Source organism: Lissotriton helveticus, chromosome 11, assembly GCF_964261635.1.
Source record: "Lissotriton helveticus chromosome 11, aLisHel1.1, whole genome shotgun sequence".
Lineage (NCBI taxonomy): Eukaryota > Metazoa > Chordata > Amphibia > Caudata > Salamandridae > Lissotriton > Lissotriton helveticus.
The window spans coordinates 199,680,177-199,699,496 of record NC_136072.1 but is presented as its reverse complement, the minus strand read 5'-3'; the positions used below and the strand labels follow the sequence as shown (position 1 = coordinate 199,699,496).

The window sequence follows — 19,320 nt, the reverse complement described above, 5'->3', positions numbered from 1 at the left end:
TTTTCTGCAGCTCAAGGAGATTTTTACTCGAGCGGCAGCTTTCTCAACGCGGACCGGTAGTGTCTCATCGTGAGTGGTCGCCAGGCATACGCGACCACTCGCAATGAGATACCAGACCTTCCCGCATTGAGAATCTCGCCGGGAGGTTAATTTCCACGCTCGCGATCGGTAACTTGAGAGTACTGACTGCACGTTCCTGCATGATGTGGCATGCAGCATGTCATGCATGCCACATCTTGTAGGAAAGGGGGAGCAATTCAATGGGGACAAAATATGTGCCCCTGCATGCCCATGGGTTGCAAGGGTGCCTTGTTAGGGCCCCCCTTAGTTTCCTCTCCACCACACCTTTCATGGCGAGCTCACCTCCATGAATTGGGTGTTGGATAGGCAATTCATAATATGTTCAGCGGTGCCGCAGCGTCACCACTAGCATACTACTTCTCCTGACCGCTGCACCACTGCAATAGGATCTTGGATACCGGCAGACATGACGGTCCTGTGGCGGTCCGAGACCACACTCAAAATACTATGGGCAGGTCAGATCACCACCGCGAGTACGACGGTCCACAGTACTCATAATCAGGCTGTAACTCTACTTTGACTGGTAAAGGGGGCACCTTAGAAAACATGTTCCTGGTCGTTTTGCCTTTAAAGTAGCAAGAAAGAGTTTGGGGTTGTTTTTTGAAGGTACCCACTTGACCCTCTTAGGGTGCAGAGTCTCCACATATAATAGATTCTGCCTGTGCAATTAAGAGGTCTATTTTGCTCAGAATGCAATTATTTAGGTATTTAGAAGCCTTACTGTGCTTTTCTGTACCTTGTACAAGGCCGGATGCCTTCCGTTTCCCCATTGTCACAAGGCCAAAAGAAATACTACAAAAACACAATCTAATTATAATGTGAGGTGGTAACAATTAAACAATGTGATAAATACAATAAAACTTGTCTCAATGGTAAGGGAAATGTTAAGTCAGCAAGACAAATCAATAATACATTCCATACAAATCAGACATGTCCATGGACCTCACAGCTGCCAAATCCCAGGGTAAAATAAAAGAATACAGAAAATAAAGGCACAGTCTGGGCTTTTAAATCAAAGCTTGTAGGCTAAAATGTCTCCAGCACGAATAGTGCAACAACTGTACTCCATTGAATCACTGATCTGAATGGCATGAGCAACAACCAAGAAGTTAAGAAACACAGTAGCTTCATGCAGTCCGTTAAACCAAGCGGGTGGGGCTCAGCCCAGCCTCCTCCGGTTGCTGACACCACAGGATAAAACTATGTGCTTTAATACATGGGTGGCATGGAATTATTGTACTCATATTTTATCTGTGGGATGCTAGGCTTGTAGGGACATAGAGTGGGAAGTTATTGAATTAATAATTATTATGAATTATTATTTGTAATTTAATTATTTAATAGAATTTTTAAATATTTAAATTATGGACTATTTCATTATTATATTTATACTTTAGTTGGCCTGCTAGATTTGTAGGCATTTAGGCTGGGAAGGTAATTAAGTAATAATCAATCAACAATTATTTATTAATTGTTAATTAAATATGTAATTGAATTTAAATATACAAATATGGAATACTTATTTTTAAAGTTATATTTTAAGTGTGAGCTGCTAGGTTTATAGGGGTCCAGGGTGGGAATTTATTTAAATAATAATTGAATGACAATTATTTATTAATTGATTATTTTATTAAATAGTAATTATTTTTAAATGAAAAGTGGTATTTTTTTCATTTATGGTATTACTTATATATGTAATGAATTTGAAGTACAATACCTTCGCTACTCTTGTTTAGACAGTGGGAATAGTAAAAATAACCTCTATGCAATTTGACCCTTTTCCTACTGTTGCGTTGTTTGTAGTGGGAATAGTACATTTTACCCCTCCAAAGTCTCTAACTTTCCCTACTGTTGCATAGATGAAGTGGCAATAGCAAATTTCACTTCTCTGAAATCCAATTCTATTTGAAGTGGGAGTAGTAAATTTCGTCCCTCCGAAATTCAACTCTTTCCCTACTATCGGACAGCCTGGAGTGGGAATAATAAATTTCACCCCTGCAAAATCTAGCGCTTTCCCGACTGTTGCATAGATGAAGTGGCAATAGCAAATCTCGCCTCTCTTAAATCCAATTCTTTTCCTACTGTTTCACAGACAGGAGTGGGAATAATAAATGGGAGTGGGAATAATAAATGTTATCTCTCCGTAGTCCAACACTTCCCCTACTGTTGCACTGATAGGAGTGGAAATAGTAAATTCACCCCTCCGAAATCCAACTGTTTCTCTGCTGTTGCACAGACTGGAGTGGGAATAGTACATTTCACCCCTCTGAAGCCCAACACTTTCCCTACTGTTGCACATATAGGATTGGGAAGAGCACATTTTACTCCTCTTAAATCCAATGTATTTTCTAGTCCGTTATGTTATGTTATGTTATTCAATTTTTTGAGCGCACAGCTGCCCCAGCAAAGGGGCGTCCCGGCGCTATAACTGAGAAGGTAACACAACTGACAAGAACAAAGAAAGAGTAGCGAAATTTTTAATAGGGCAAGGGGAAAAGATAAGTTTTAACTGCTTTCCTGAAAATAAAAAGATCCTCTAGACATCGAATGTGGGCAGGAAGCGCGTTCCAGAGCTTGGAAGCCAACACAGTGAATGATCGGCCGCCTAATCTGCATTTTTGGAAACGTGGGACAAGTGCTAGCTTTTGGCCTGCAGAGCGAAGACTGCGTGAAGGAGTGTACAGAGTCAGGAGGTGTTGGAGGATAGTAGGGGTCTCAGTAATAAGAATTTTAAACGCAAAACAAAGGGTCTTAAACTCTATGCGTCTAATTACAGGTAGCCAGTGCAGTTTAGAGATAGTACTGCGGGCTGAGCAGAAGCGAGGAAGGCCCACCAGAACCCTGGCGGCCGCATTCTGTACCCGTTGGAGTCGCAGGACCTCCGCCTGGTTAGCGCCTAAAAACAATGAGCTTGCATAATCAAGCCTCGATAAGACGCTAGCTTGAATCACCATCTGGCGTGTGGGGGCATCAAAAAATTTGAGGATGGGCCTCAAACCACGCAGGATGCCGAAGCACATAGATGCTACCTTCTTAGTGTGACATGCGAAGGTTAGTTTGGAATCTAGCCAAACGCCAAGGTTTTTTAGTTCGGAAACAGGCTTTGGGGGGGGGGGCCCAGCTCGTTAGGCCACCAACTCGCACCCCACAGATCAGGATGTTTCCCTACTACCATCACCTCGGTTTTGAGGGCGTTGAGCTGTAAACAATTCGCTGTAAGCCAACTAGCAACAGCCCTCAGACCATCCGCAAAGTTTGATGCCAGTGGGTCAGAGTCCCCATTGAGGACCACCGCCAACTGGGTATCATCGGCGTATGATACCATTGTGAGACCCCAACTCTTCGCAACCACACAGACTGGAGTGGGAATAGTACATTTCACCCCTCTGAAATCCAACACTTTCCCTACTGTTGCAAAGACTGGAATGGGAATTGAAAATGTTACCCCTCTAAAGTTCAACACTTTCCCTACTGTTGCATAAACTAGAGTGGGAATAGCATATTCAACATTGTTAGACTGCAATAGTTTTAATATTTTGGTTAATTAGAGTTTATAGCATTATTGTTTTTTTATATTTAACATTGTTTTTATTTTAAGATGTATTTGAATGTTTAGAGTACTTTTTTGTGAATGTGTTTTTGGGTTTTTTCAGTTTTAATATTGTATTTATTGTGTACAATAATTCATATATTTTATACTATTAACGGTTTTTACATTTTTACAGTTTTATTGTTTTATGTGTGTGTGCGTGTGTGCGTATATATATATATATTTATATATATATATAGTCTAACATATTTACGAAAAATATTAATTTTAGATTACATTAAATATAATAATATTTGACATTTATAACTATGACTATATAAAGATAGATATTTTCTTATAGGTTTAAAATCTAAAATGAAAAGATTAATATAATGTCAAATAAATACGTTTTTAATTATGGTACACACTCTCTCTCTATATCTATCTATATCTATCTATCTATCTATCTATCTATCTATCTATCTATCTATCTATCTATCTATCTATCTATATATATATATATATATATTGCACTTGCACTATATCAAGTTAGTGGCTGCCGATTAGAAAAACACGATTAAAGAACTTTGTATGCACTTGCACTTTATTATATCAACTACATTACTTGATTTTTTCAAATTTACGTGATGTGTGTATGATCCTGTCATCTATTTTAGTTTCTATAGTTTATATCGGCACTTGTCGTAATTAATCAAGTTTTGCTTAGTGCTATTCTCTGGCAAGCTTCTTTCTGTGTTTACCATTATGGGTTTTTGATTATTGTGTAACCATCTGCAGTCGTTAATGTGTTGCTTTGTACACTTCCAGCCTTTCAGTAAATTTTTTAAAACTGGTTGGGCTTTTTAACAAATGAAGCACTTTAAATTTCCCATGTCTGCCGGGGCGCGTTATGTGAGCAAGCTCCTTTTAGGAGTGAAACGCGTCATGGAGGACACCAGTCCGTTAATACCACAATGAAATAAACAGATAAAACTGTTTACACGAATGTTCGTGTTGTTGGCTCTTCATTGAAGACTTTTACTGCGGGGAAGCGGTCCTTGCCTGGTGTATATATATATATATATATATATATATATATATATATATATATATATATATATATATATATATATATATATATATATATATATATATATATATATATATATATATATATATAAACAGAACACCAGTTGTGGAGTTGCGTGATTCATTTTGACTATATACCAATCTTGTTCATAAAGTCTAAACGCGTCACGCGGGGTATATGAATTAGTAAATCCCCTTTATTGTCCATGTACCACCGTGTTTTTGCTTTAGTGCATGCTCTAAGACTGGTGTTCTGTTCATTATTTACTGGTCTGCTCTGCCGGTCAGCGCGCCACCTTCCAGGGGTCATTGGTTCACAGAAGGAGCACTTTTCTAAATAAAAAATAAAATATTATATATATATATATATATATATATATTAGTATAATATATTTAATTTGCAATACATTGAGCTTATGTAATAAAATATTTAATAGTTACTACCTTACCCTCTATTTACATTTAAAAAATCTGTATTTTTGTCTATTAGTGTCAACAATTTTTTTTCCGATATTCGTGTGCATGCCATTATAATTATAGGCTCACAATATTATTGAAAACTATATGGGGCCTATTTACAAGCCCCTTGTGCCGCCGTTACATCACTTTTCCCATTTGAAAACTGATGCACCGGCGCAAGGGGCTTGTAAAAAAACACCTATCTTTTTCCAATATTCTCAACAGTGATATGATATTGTGTCTGCGCTCCAAATAAAAATAGGGGTTTCTAATAAGGGGGGAAGAACGCATAAAGTAACAAATGTTGCCCAATTTCCCGTTTTTCACACATTAAATAAGAGAAAATTAAATCTGTTTAGTTGTGATAGGATTGTGAAAGAACAGTTACGAGACGAACAAATCATTCCATATGTCGTGCCACTGGTACTACAATCTTCAGACAGCTATTCATTTTTCCTTTAATAGGTTTCATAAATTGAATTAATGCAAAACCTGTGCTTCATGGAATACATGCTGTTTTATTTTCCCAAGCGTCCACCTTCAATTGAACTTCTCTTTTTCACTGATCCCTGTTCTTATAGCAATATTCCTCTACTCTGGAACAAGTAATCTGTTCTGATAAAAAATTTAATGTAAGCTATTTCACATGGCAACCCGGCAGTCACGTATTCTTTTTTATTCCATTTAGCAAAAATAAAATTTAAAATGTTTACCTGGTACTGAAATAACCACCACATCCTTCCATTAAACTATTCACTATTTCAAATTATAAATGCCAGTGATTGACCTCCTTCCTGTTGTTTACATGCTGTTGGTTACCATTTACAATGCAGAATCTAAACTGCACTTGAAAAACAAAATAGTTTATTTGTACAATGAAAATGGAGGGAAATGTTGGCAAAACTAGGAGTCAGAGAAAAACCAAAGGTGGTGATGGACGGAGCGTTGACAATACAAACACTCACCCCCAGTCAACTGATCTGGGTTTAATCTATCACCACTCTTTAGCTCACTCCGCCACCCCAGTTCAGACATGGCCATATGCAAATCAGTCTGACCCTGTGCCTCATGGGAACAGTCCAGCCCGAACTGCCAAGCCATGTCTTCTCTGGACCGGAATCAAGCTTCCCAGGACCGGTTTCTGGCATTACAGCCGTCTTCAGCCGTGCTTGCTTGACTCCAGTGGCAAAGTGAGCAAGGGACTCACGTCTGAGCATACCCTGCCAACTTAGGGCGAACAAAGAAAAACCAAAGGTGGTGATGGACAGCCAGACAAAATAATTCAGCAATATTCAGTAGATCTCGCTCGAAATAAGGAGTATGCAGAAGAATCAGATACTTACAATCAACCTCGCCTCTGTGTTTTGATGATAGACAGTCAGGTACCTATCTGTGCTGTTCTTTATACACTTAGACAGATTACTGTCACTTGCATACTGGTAAACATAGAGAAAATAGAGATCTGTTTGGATGGGAAAAATAGAAACTCGGGAATTGATGATGCAACTATACTTTGGCATCCTATTCATCACACACATATGGTATTATATTTCGTTTTTTTTATTTAGTATTTTTATTAAGTTCTGCAAACCACATAAGGGGTGGCCTCCACTGGGGTAACGAAAATGGAGGGGGCCTACCTGCAAGGTATGTAGAGGGGCCCCCTCCGGGCTCAATTATGAGCTCTCCGGACAGAGTGCAGTGCCGAGGGGGCCCCCCTGGAGCTTCGGCCTCCCCGCACCGCGTGGGCTGCGGGGGCCTGTGTTACGCCCCTGGTGGCCTCTGCGTGCTCTAGGTGGAATTAAGGAGGCTACAAGAGGTCAGACATCTAGTATGCCTTCTGTACCAATGTCATAGTGTACTACCAGCTGCCCAGAGACTTGGCGTCAGGGGCAGGCAGATATTGCCTTCCTGGTCAGCAGACAGAAGTTAGAATGTTAATACGAAGATCCTTGGACAAAAGTATATTATCCAAATGCCAAGGTGAAAGTGTGTCTTCAGAGATTTCCTGAAGTTGAAGTAGTTCTTTCAAGTCTCAAGTGGGTAGCTAGGGAGTTCCACAGAGAAGTGCTCTGATGAAAAAAGCTGCTACCACCATCTGTTTGTATCTGAATCGATGGAGTGGCATCATGCCGTTTTTGCAGACCTGAGGCTTCTGGCCATTTGATAAAGCTCAAATAGTCTGGAGATGCAGCCAGTTGTTCAGTCATGTTTGGCCTTGTGAATAATTCAGGGAGATTTAAATGCAGTCCTTTCCTTCGAAGGGAGTCAGTGGAACGGTATGAGAGCAGGAGTAACATGGTCATCATGTTTATTTGTATTTGTTGGGAGCCTGACTATGGATATGTAGGGAAGCCTTCATACAGGGTATTGCAGTAGGCCAGGCGGGACATAACCACTTCGACAATCAAATCAATTTTCTGCAATCAATATAACAGCAATAGGATCCCTATCAGGTGTCAAATGTGGAAGAGTATGGTTTTGCAAAGAGCATTTATCCGCAGGGGGGATGAGAAAGCTCTATTAAAAATAATACTACAGTTGCATTCTTGGTGCACTGTGGCAAAGGAGTGGCGCAAATCTTTAGGCCAAAGAATGGAGAGAGGGGTTGAAGGTGACTGGGTCATAAAACAACATCTCCCCCCTAAGACATAGCCAGTTGCTCTGCATTCATCTAAAAAATAAATGGAAGACAGCAGAATAAATTGAGAAGGCTGCCAGGGTTTTCTTCAAGCTTTAATTGGAGCTGAGTTTCATCAGCATTCACTCAATCAATCAGTACTTGTAGAGCACTGCTACTCACCTGTGGGGTACTCAGGTGGTGGTGAGCCATGTTGGTCGAAGAGCCAGAACTTGAGCTCCTTCCTGAAGGTGGTCAGTGATAGGGCGGTGTGTAGGTGGAGAGGGATAAGGAGTTCCAGGATCTGGTGGCAAGATGGAAGAAGAAACATCCTCCAGTGAGGGGTGCAGCAGATTTGTGGGGTGCTTGCAAGGGTGAGGTTTGTGGAGTGAAGGTTTCTCGTGAGTAGGTGGAAATTCAGACCATGGTTCAAGAAGTAGGATCCGATGTTGTGGAATAACTTGTATTCATGAGTGAGGAGTTTGTACTGGCATCTCTTTTGTACGTGGAGCCAGTGGAGGTCTTTTAGATGGTTAGAGATATGTGACCTTTTGGGAAGGTCAAGGGTGAGTCTGGCTGCTATGTTCTGGATGGTTTGGAGTCCTTGTATGAGCTCGGTGGAGGTGCCTGCCTAGAGTGCGCTGCCGTAGACTAGTCGGTTGGAGATGACAGCTTGTGTGACTGTTTACCTTGTGCCTGCGGGGAGCCATCTGAAAATGTTGCAGAGTAGGTGGACCCGGGTGGACGTGGGCTGCGGCGATTGCGTTTGTCTGGTGTTTCATTGTGAGTTTGATGTCCAGTATGATCCTAGGTTGAGTGCATGGTCTTTGGGTAGGGGGTGGGTCTGAGCTCCCAGGGCAACCAGGAGCCTTTCTGAAGGGTGGTGTCTCTGCTGAAGACCGGAACTTCGGTTTTGTCTGTGTTTAAATTGAGGCAGCTGTCTCTCATCCATGTTGAGACATTCTGCATGCATTTGTGGAGGCTGTCTTTTGTCTAAGTGGGGTTTGCTGATAGTAAGAGGATGAGCTGGGTGTTGTCCCACATATCAAGTGTCACTGGTAATATATGTATATATCCCCAGGTCCTATATTTTCTCTCAATCCATAGAATCTTTCACAGGGAGATGGCATGACTATTCTCACCATTACTGATGCATCTTTATTTTACCCCATTAAATCATTTTAAAACATAAATGAAACGCTTGAAGACAGCCAGCTAAATTTTGAAGTGCTCATTTCCCATGTGAAGTAGGGAGATTTAGAAATTTACATGCTATCACCAGTGTCCCCCTTCTCCAAGGAATGTTTTAAGAACTAGTTGAAACTGTCACAAAAAAGAAGGGCAGAAGCGGAAATAGAATTGTTTGGAATAGGTCTATAACCTTTATAATCCTACCCTCTTTACCAAGGTAATTGTGGCTAGTGATGAGAAGTGTCTCATATGCCATTGTTGGAATTCTCTTCAGATTGTGGTGAGTAGCGAGGAGTAGTTAGAGTGATGATTTGTGCTCCAGATGCGGCTGTTCAGATTCCTCAGTAGCACACTTCCTTAGTGATCCACCAAATAGGAAAGAGTGCACAAGGTGTTTACAGCAGATCTGGGATTGCTCAGAGAATTAGGGCTTCCTGTTTCATAACTGTTTAATGCTGACCTAGAACCTAGTGATAGTTTTTCAAGAGCATGACGGAAAGAGTGTGCCAGACCTGAGTATTAGAGCATGAAATCATTTACAAACCTTTTAATACACTCCAATCCATATGCAACTAATTTTCTCCTGTTCCGGCACCTGATCAGAGAACAGCTCAAGTAGAAGGGTTGGTTCTGGCAACTAATATCCAGGATCAGAACTGTGGGCCAATTCTTAGTGAGTGCATGAGGTACATCATGGGAGTCTAGATGACCCTATCAAATGCCTTTTCCGTGTCCAGGGTGGGGAGCAATGCATTTTAGGGGTGCATAGTACTTTTTCTGTGATATGTAACATCTTTTACATAGTTTCGCCACATTGGCAACCTGGGATAAAGCCAGCCTGGTCAGAAAACACTATCCCTGGCATAATGGGATTCAAGCTGGAATACAGGATACATGTGAACTATTCAGAATTGTAGTTCAACAGAGATATTGATCTACATGATGCACATTAGGATGGATCCTTACCTGGTTTGGATATGACTGATACCAAGGCTTTTAGCATCTAATTGGTAATGTTAATGTTAATGGTGCTTATAAAGCGCAAACAATCATCCTGAGTAGGATATCACGGCGCTATCAGTATCAGTAGTGGGTGATAAGCAAATAACAGAGTCGTTCTTTTAGTCCAGCTTGGGGAAGAGCAATGTTTTCAATTGCTTCCTGAAGGAACGGTGACAGTCCGTCAATCTGAGATTCAGGGACAGCTCGTTCCAACTGGTTGCTGCCAGGTGGGAGAAGGCCCGTCCACCCATCCTGGCTGTCTTCACACGGGTAGTTCTTGCTCTCGCTGTTGTTTGAGAGCGTACGATCCTGGATGGCGCATAGAATTTGATTTTGTTTTTTTAAATATGTGGGCCTGTGTTGTGCAGTGCTCTATGCGTTATGCACAAAAGTTTAAAGATAGGTCTTTGTCTCATTGGCAGCAAGTGGAGCTCTCTCATGCAACTCTTAGCTGGGTCGTATTTCCTTTTGTTGCAAATTGCCTTTGCCGCAGCGTTCTGTACGACCTGTAATTTGGCAAAGAGATAGTCAGCCATTCCCACGAACAGGGAGTTTCCATAGTCCAGCCTACTCATCAGTAGGGACTGGACCAGGATCTTTCTGCACTCAGTAGGAATCCATGGAAAGACTCTTCTGAGCATTTTCAATAATGCAAAGCCTTTACCACAGATTATTGATACATGGGTTTTCATGGACGGAGTGTTGTCCAGTGTCACACCTAAATTCTTTGCTGGTAACCCCCAATCATCCCCCCCAAGAGAGTATTGCTATGATTTGAGCTAGTTATTTCCAGAAAGACTTCTATAAAGAGGCCTTGTACCAATCTGGCCCACTGCTTCCTCTTTCTTTAGTTTAAATATGCTACTAATGAACTATTCTGGTTCTCTCTGCAGTGGCCTCACACACTTTGTGCTATGAAAGCCTGTAGGTAGGATTCCACTGTAATCTCATCTTTCAGTTATTCCTCGTTCAATTTACTTAAGAAATTGTGACATACTTGTGCAATGTCCTTGTCCCTTGCAACAGCTTTCTCTGCCATGCCTGTATCAATGTACCTCTAACTCTGACAATTTGTACTCTCCAGTAGCCTGTCAGCATTGTTACTCAAGGCATATTACAGTTGCTTGGTTCCCAAAAGGGTGTTTTCTACATTGTCTATATCAAGGACGGGTTTCAGAAATTGTGACATTAATTGAGGGGGGTGGAGGCCCCACTCAAATAATAAACACAAACCTTGTGACGATAATTCACAAAAGTCACGAAATAAACCTGTGCTTGACCCTCTGGTAGCTTGGCACAAAAGCAGTCAGGCTTAACTTAACGGCAATGTGTAAAGTATTGATTTAGAACACAAACAGTAATAAAGTGAAAACACAAGAAAAATCCCAAACTAGTTTGGAAAAGTGGAATATAATGTAGCAATTAAAATGACACCTAAATAACTAAATTCCAACCAGAGGAACCATAGATATGAGTTTTTAAAAATGTAGGTGAAAATAGCTCCAAAAAGCACAAAGCTCCACTCAAGGTTATCTGGTTGCAAGTGGTTATCTGGTTGCATGGGTCCAGGGTAAAATCACAAGTTCAAGCTGACCGCATTAGAGCACGGATCAGATTCAGGGACCATGTTTGTTCCATTCAAGAGTTTACCTTTTGGAGTTCAAGTCCACATAAGGAGCTGCAGGTAGAGGTTCATGTTGGCCTGAGCCACAAGGAGTTTGTTGTCGGCATGAGAAGCAGACTGAGCTTCGCAAATGGTTGCTATTGTATCGTGAACAGCTGGTTGTTACTGGAGCTTCATGTTGGAGGTTAATGTGGGCTGTCACTGTTGATGTAAACTGTCAAGGCTGATGCAAAGAGCAGTCACTGCTGGAGATCCACATTGGCGGTCTACCTGAACGGTTACTGTTGTTGCAAAGTGCAGGTCCCATTGGATTTTTTTTAATTCTGTTTATTAATTTATCAACAAAAATTTCAAGTGTACGCTTACAAATTGAAGTCACGATATACAAAGCATGCATCATCTTATAGTGGTTCGCCTCTTAAAATATTCAGTTGCTACATTTAACATTTTGGCCAGTGTTTGACATGTTTCCCCACCCACTTATATTAGCTTGAGTCTGTATCTGATTCACTCGGGGGTGGAACACAAATGTTCCCCCTGTAAGTGTTCCACTTTCAACACACTCTTTCCCACTTTTTGGGGCCTCCTCGATGTATGTACGCTGCCCTTTTTGCCACCATAGACCTATCCATATCTCCGCTACATTCTCGATATGTTGGAGAAGTGGGTGATCCCCAGTATTTGGCTATGTTTCGTTTTGAGTACATCATGCCCAGTGTGACCCAATCTTGTGCCGCATGATTGAGGTCGGTTGGCTCCCATATATTTAAGAGACATCTTTTAGGCTCTGGCTCAACACTCCCCCCACTAACTTGCGTGAGGACTCGAATAATTGTTCCCCAGTAGGTTGCTATTTCTGGGCATTCCCATATTATATGGTGGAAAGTACTGGTTGCCCCACATTGTCTCAAGCAGAGTGTACTATCAGTCCTCCCTATTTTATGTAGGGTTACTCTTGTATAATAAATGCAATGTAGTATCTTTAATTGCGCTAATCTCAGTTTGGAGGACATCGCCACTTCGCCTGGGGAGGCGAGGGCCTCTTGCCAATCTTTTTCGTCAAGGTCGCCCACTTCTGTCTGCCATTTGTCACGGAGAGATTGTGTGGGATCAGGTAGATTATTCATAATTTTTCATAAGTGAGGGAAATGGCCTTCTTGTCCATATATTCTGTTAAGAGCCTATACTCCAACGGGGAGCCTTCTGGGAGTATAGTACCTGCCTGTATAGCTGTCTTCAATGCGTGTCTAATCTGGGTATACCTGAATATTTCAAAAATGCCATCTTGTATTGTTCTTGAAGGTATGGAAAGGTGACAACCTCCCCCTTAGTCTATAGATCGCCTACCGCGGAGATTCAAATGCAATCCCACCGTTTGAAGCCCTTACTAGTACTGAGTCTGCCTAACTGTTGGGCTTCCCAAAGTGGGGTCATCTGTGTTATGACACCGGCCCAGCCTAGTTTTCTGAGTGCTATGTGCCATACTAGGAATGTGTGTGGTATAGGTCCTAATAGCGGTGGTTTTCATGCTTTAGTATAAAGCGCTCTCATTACTCCTCCCTCTCCCAAGCTGTGTCTGTCTGAGCGGAACTCTGAGTCCCTTTGTGGGGCCTGCATCCAGTGATTGAGTACTGTTAGTTCAGAAGCCCAGTAATAGTCTTGTATGTTCGGAAGAGCTATTCGGCATCGTACCTTTATCAGTTTTTGCATGGCTATGCAGGCCGGTTTTCTGTCCCAAAACAGATTATTTACTTCTGCCTCAATGGCCTTAAAATAGGATGGGTGAACTGGAAATGGGGTATTTTGCAGGGCGTAGAGAAACCTGGGAAGTGCCATCATCTTAAATAGTGCGGCTCTTCCGAGCCATGTCAATGGGAGGGATCGCCAATGTTTCACATCTTGGCGGAATCGTTGTAGTGGCGGTATGAGATTTTGTTCCATGAACTCCCCAGGTAAAGGTGTAACATACATTACCAAATATTTGAAGCATCCTTCTGTGATTTGCAGACTACATCCCTTTGGAAGTAGTGGCGGGGGACCGTTTAGGATGTATAGGATTGACTTTTTCCAGTTGATGGTGTAACCTGAGAATTTGCTCTATACTTCACAGATATCTAGGAGACAGTTAATGGAATGGCTGGGGGTTGCCATATATAAGAGTTCATTATCTGCATATAGGGATATGCAATCCTCCCATCCCTCTACCCAGCGGAGGCCACAGATTACTGGTTCCCTCCGTATCCATGCTGCTCCAATACCAATGCAAATAGTAGCGGTGAGAGGGGGTATCCTTGACAAGTGCCACACCCCAGGGGAAAATCTACAGAAACATGGCTGTTCACTGCCACATGAGCTAGGGGGTCCCCCTGGAATTTTGCATCAGCTGTCGTCGTGGGCAATCCTTTCTTGGCACAAACAGGCCACTTTGTATTCATGAGGAACCCAAAACATTTGTATCTTCACCTTGAGATCAGAAAGAGGACAACCTGATGCCAGCCAAGGGTCCAGGACCTGCGCCACCTCTTGGGGATCAGGACTCACTCCAGTAGAGGCCATCAGGACCAGTTAGTGCTGGACCTAAAGCTAGCCTGGCTGATGTGGGGCGAATCCAATCCTAGCATCCTTATTTCTGGTCCGAAGAGGACCTGGCTTGGCAGTTTTGGCTGGACTGCTCCCATGAGGAGCTGGGTCTAGACTTATTTGCATATGGCTGGGTTTAAACTGGGGTGGCGTGATGAGCAAAAAATAATGGATTAAACCCTGATCTTTGTGACTCAGGAAGAATGTTTGAATTGTTTAGCATTTCATCCATTGCTTGTTCTTTTAGCTTTTGTCACCCTTAGTGGGAAGGGTATGTCCAGATGAGGGTCCCGTGGTCACAGCACCACTGGATTCAAGCTAACCTGGATGATGAGAGGTGATACCTTGAAACTGATGCCAGGATGCTTGTTTCCGATCCAGGGAGGACCAGGCCTGGCTGTTCGAGCTGGACTGTTTCCATGAAGAGCAGGGTCAAGACTGAATTGTATATGGCTGGGTCCAAACTGGGGTGGTGAGCAAAATATGATGGATGAAACCCAGATCTTTGTGACTGAGGGTGAATGTTTGTATTGATTAGTATTTCATCCATCATTTGTTCTTTTTGCTTTAATTAGAGGTCCCTGCATGTCAGACTCCGAACAGCAATATTATTTGGGTCAAGCTTACATCGACCCCGACATGGCTTGTCTAGAAATGCTGATGTTTATGGTATGAAATTAGCCCAACCCTGGATTACCAAGTTTCTGTTTCTTTAGTTACATGTATAAATAAATGTTGATTGAATCTCTGACTAACCTTTGAGTCACAAAATTCCACACTACTCTCGGTCAAAGTCACATTCTATTCATAAAAAATTAGGACAGGTTGTCCCATACTAAAACACCCACAAAGTACCTCAAAGCAAATGGGCAAATTCTGATTTGCTCCTTAACCGTAATGTAATTGTGACACTTTTAGAGATTTAATAGCAAAACTGTCCGCCACATCTCCCCCCACACACACACGCACACACAAACAAACACCCACACACACACACCCACAAACACACACACACACACTTTCTCTTTTCTCTCCCTCTCTCTCTCTGTATCTCTTTCTCCCAGGATGGGAAAGTCGGGCGAATTTGCAGATGAGTCCAGAATATGCCACATTTCAGACACATCAAAAGGAACTACACTGGATACCATAAATTTAGGAAAGCCTTATTGGTGTGAAAATGCTTAAAGGGCAAAGGACATTTAATATTTACAAATTAAGTGAATTTAACAAAAGGTAAATAGTAATAATTTTGAAAGCATTATAGAAGAGAAATCTAACATAATCTTCCATAATATAAAAGATGAGGAATATGTACCGAAGGAAAATGTTTCAGTAGTAGAAAAGGTTAAGAATTGGTTCATTTTATGACCCAGGGAAATATATACATGGGTTCAATAACTAAAGTCAGAATGGTTTGCCAGTATGGATGGTACATTCTGTAGAATAAACCTAATCAAATGATGTTAATGTATAACAAGGTAGTTCAATTGTTTACATTTGTATGGGTTAGAAACAGTATGTTGGCCCTTATGTATCAACTCATTTCATTATAGACACAGAGCACCCGATTCACAAAGGTAAACTGAGACGAAAGTCTAACTTTATGATTTTCAGTATTCACTGAGGGCATTTGCGAGTTGTAAAGTTAGACTTTTGTCTCAGTTTAACTTAAGTTTTGGTCTTAGTTAAACCAAGTAAAAAGTCTAACTTTACTACTCGCAAATGCCCTTTGTGAATACCAATAGTCGTAAAGTTAGACTTTCATCTCAGTTTGTCTTTGTGAATTTGGCCCAGAATTGATAAAACCCTAGGATACAGCAGACCCTAATGTTTAAAACACTAGAGAAAATGCAGTATGACTTCAATAGGCTAGAATCTGCTATTGATATCTATTCTCTCTAGCAAGTTCACTTCTTGGTATATCAAAATAAAACCATTCATGTTATTTACAATAACATATATTGTGTCATTGAAGCAACAGCTCCCAAACACTAGTAGGAGCCCATCCAATCAAAGCAAGTTTCCTGATCAGTAAGACGAAATGCCAGCAGTAAAATATGTAAGTTCTCATACGATTAGATACATTTATTATAAAACACTGTAAATATATTCTAAAGGAGATCAGCATAGTACAATACCTCTTCTTGTTTCTCCATATGATCCCTTTGGCATTGAACGAGAAAGGACACAGGCGGCTGGGTTCTTGAGATGAAAAGTCCATATTTTTGTAATGCTTGTGAATCAAGAGTGCTCCTAAAAATTGAAAAATAATGTTTCATGTCTCAAAATGGACATACAAATAGCTATAATCTACCAAATTGTAGGCTATAAAAAGGTCATTTAATACTATGACACGCTCCTTTCCTAGTATCAGAATACAAAACTGAACATCATGAATCATCAACTATGAAAAGGTATTTCTAGAATAGATGTTTCTCCTTTTAAGTGCTTACCACAGACAAGTCAAAAAATAGTTCAGATAAAGTTTATAAGAAACTGAGCTAAGTCACTATATTTGATCATATGTACCAATTGTTCTAGGCTTGCATAGTGCACAGTAATTCCTGAGGAAGGTTGAGATGGAGATCATGCTGGGGCTCATACGCTCAGGTGGAGAAATTAAAGGTAACTGAATAGAGTGGAAGAAAAGTATTTAAGACTTTTAAAGGACAGCTATTGCAGAATACCGTTAACAGCCCAAGCACATAAGGCTACAAATCTCTCAGTTGTGAGAGTCAGTTTTTCATATCTGACAAAACATTTAAAACACATTGCGCATAAAAGTACAGAGACTTTTCCAATATAGTCATATAACGATTTAAAACTAAGCATGAAACTTTTTAATGTGCATATTTACTTTTGCTACAAATAGGGGTAAAAAAGTATGTAGAGTGATATAAAAAAAATTCTGTGCATTCAAACCAACCATATTTAGCATTTAACAAACTGACAAAGCACAATATTCATGGTCTGCACATATGAGATCCTAATTGCATTCAGAACATTACAGTAAAATACAGTGCCACTGTTTGAGCCAAACTACAAATTTGAATATTTCAAAGAACCCTACAACTAGACAAAATATTAAAGAAATATCAAGAGAATGCATGTGGGAGGGGCTTGGGGCGAGGAGGACGGTTAGATGCGGGGGTAGGGAGTATGCTGCTTTGCTGACAGACAACATTATTTATATTAAGATATACAACTGACTTTTCAGTTTGCAATGATGTCTATCATTTCTGTGGGTCACCAACTCAGTACAGTGATTTTCTACATGACTGGATTGCCATGTTTGAATAGGAAGGTTGCCTATTTTAAAACTTGTTGTAGGAAATACATTTCAATATATTCATATATAAAATATAACTTCAGAAACATTTTATACTAAAGAAATATAGATGTTTAAATGTGGTAATCTTTTTTTAGTCTTTATTGATTTATCTTCAGCTTTTGATTTGGTAGTTCCCGCTAAGTTATGGGCAATAATGACCAACATGGGCGTGGATGCAAAAATTGTGAATTGTTTAAGAGATTTGTACGCCCAAGGTAGAGGTAGAGTACGTTACGGTCTTAATGGTACCTGTACTGAGACTTTCAGTATAGGAAGAAGGGTGCGGCAGGGATGCGTAATGGCCCCCCTTCCTATTTAACCTCTACATAAACAGCATAGGAGATATACTGACAAGTAAATGTGTAGATCTACCTCAGGTGGGACAAAGGCCTATTCCAGCACTATTGTATGCCGACGATGCGGTGTTAATGGCCCGTACACCCATTGCCCTGAAGCGCCTGGTGGACAAATTTGTTCAGTATATGTCTAACTTGGGGTTAAAAATCAACATAAGTAAAACCTTTGCCATGAAGATTGGGAAGAAGGCTACCCGCTGTCGCGACATTTTTATTAATGCTTCTACAATCCAGTTTACAGATTCCTTCTCATATTTGGGCATTGTTTTTAATCAATCAGGGCATTGGCAAGGGGCTATCAAATCAAGGCGACTACATATCATGAAAACAAAAATGGCCCTATCGAGTTTCGCCAGTCAGTGTGGCTTTAACAATCCAACGGAGATGATGACTATTCATAATGCAAAGTGTCGATCCTCTGCCATGTACGGGGCTGAGCTTTGGGGTCATGGAATAATAGATATATAACAGCTTGACGAAAATGCTTTTCTCAGGTCTCTCCTTGTTCTCCCGAAAAGTAGCTCAACGTTTGTATGTCACTCCAATTTGGGTGCCCCCTACCTAGCAGACTTGACTAGGATCCAACCTGTGCTATTATGGCACAAAATATGGTCATCCGAACACACTATTTTAAATCAAGCCATAATTGCCGACTGCCAAAAATCCCCTAAGGTTTTTAAAATTCCATGGCTCAAATATGTCCATAATTTCCTCGTAAACCTTGGCCATTCTGAACATTTTACCCTCCCTGAGAGCTTAGCCACCGTCCAGAGGTAAACCTTGAAATTGAAATGCATCTCTTTTTTTAAAGAAATCAGATTAGCATCTGAAATCTGTAAACCAACGGTGTTGAGGAATCAACTGAGTTTGACCAGTATTTACATGCAACCATACTTAGTTAACATTTATAATTCTCGCCATCGCTTTGTGCTCACACGTTGTCCGCTGGATATTTTCCATCATTTAATCAGTTTTCCTTATGTTAACAATTGGTCAGCCGACCTTGGGAACTGTACGTGTGATGATATTTCATCCCAAAATACTATTCACACCGTATTCTTTTGTAAACACTTCTCATGTCTGAAACAGAAATTCATAAAACCCTTGTTACTACAGTTGGGCTTCAGATACTGTCATCTGCCGTATACATATTTGCAAATGTTTCCAGATATTTTTACGTGTTTTGTAATGTCGTGTTTCTTGCTGTCCGTTAATATAAACGGTAATTATATTATCGTGGTACGATGTTTTTACTTTTCAAATAAGGAGAAATTTTGTATAATTGTTTTAAAATTGCATTCTTGGTCATTTTAACCATTGTATCGATGTGTTTTGTAGCTTTTATGATTCACTTTGTGACTCCAAATAAAGCTTATTTTGATTTGATTTGATTTAGATACAATAGATACTGTTGAAACTAGTGACTGCCCTCAATATATCAAACACTGTTTCTGAGAT

The 19,320-nt window shown here is 40.6% G+C and overlaps 1 protein-coding gene across 2 annotated transcripts in view; it reads right to left on the bottom strand.

The window, feature by feature from the left end:
- Nucleotides 1-19,320, bottom strand: part of LOC144791266 (uncharacterized) — a 1,067,603-nt gene that overhangs the window by 37,835 nt on the left and 1,010,448 nt on the right. For both annotated transcript variants that reach the window (XM_078665920.1, XM_078665919.1), the window contains exon 7: nt 16,314-16,428. In XM_078665920.1, the coding sequence (XP_078522046.1) occupies nt 16,314-16,428 (115 nt within the window). The remainder of the gene's footprint in view (nt 1-16,313; nt 16,429-19,320) is intronic.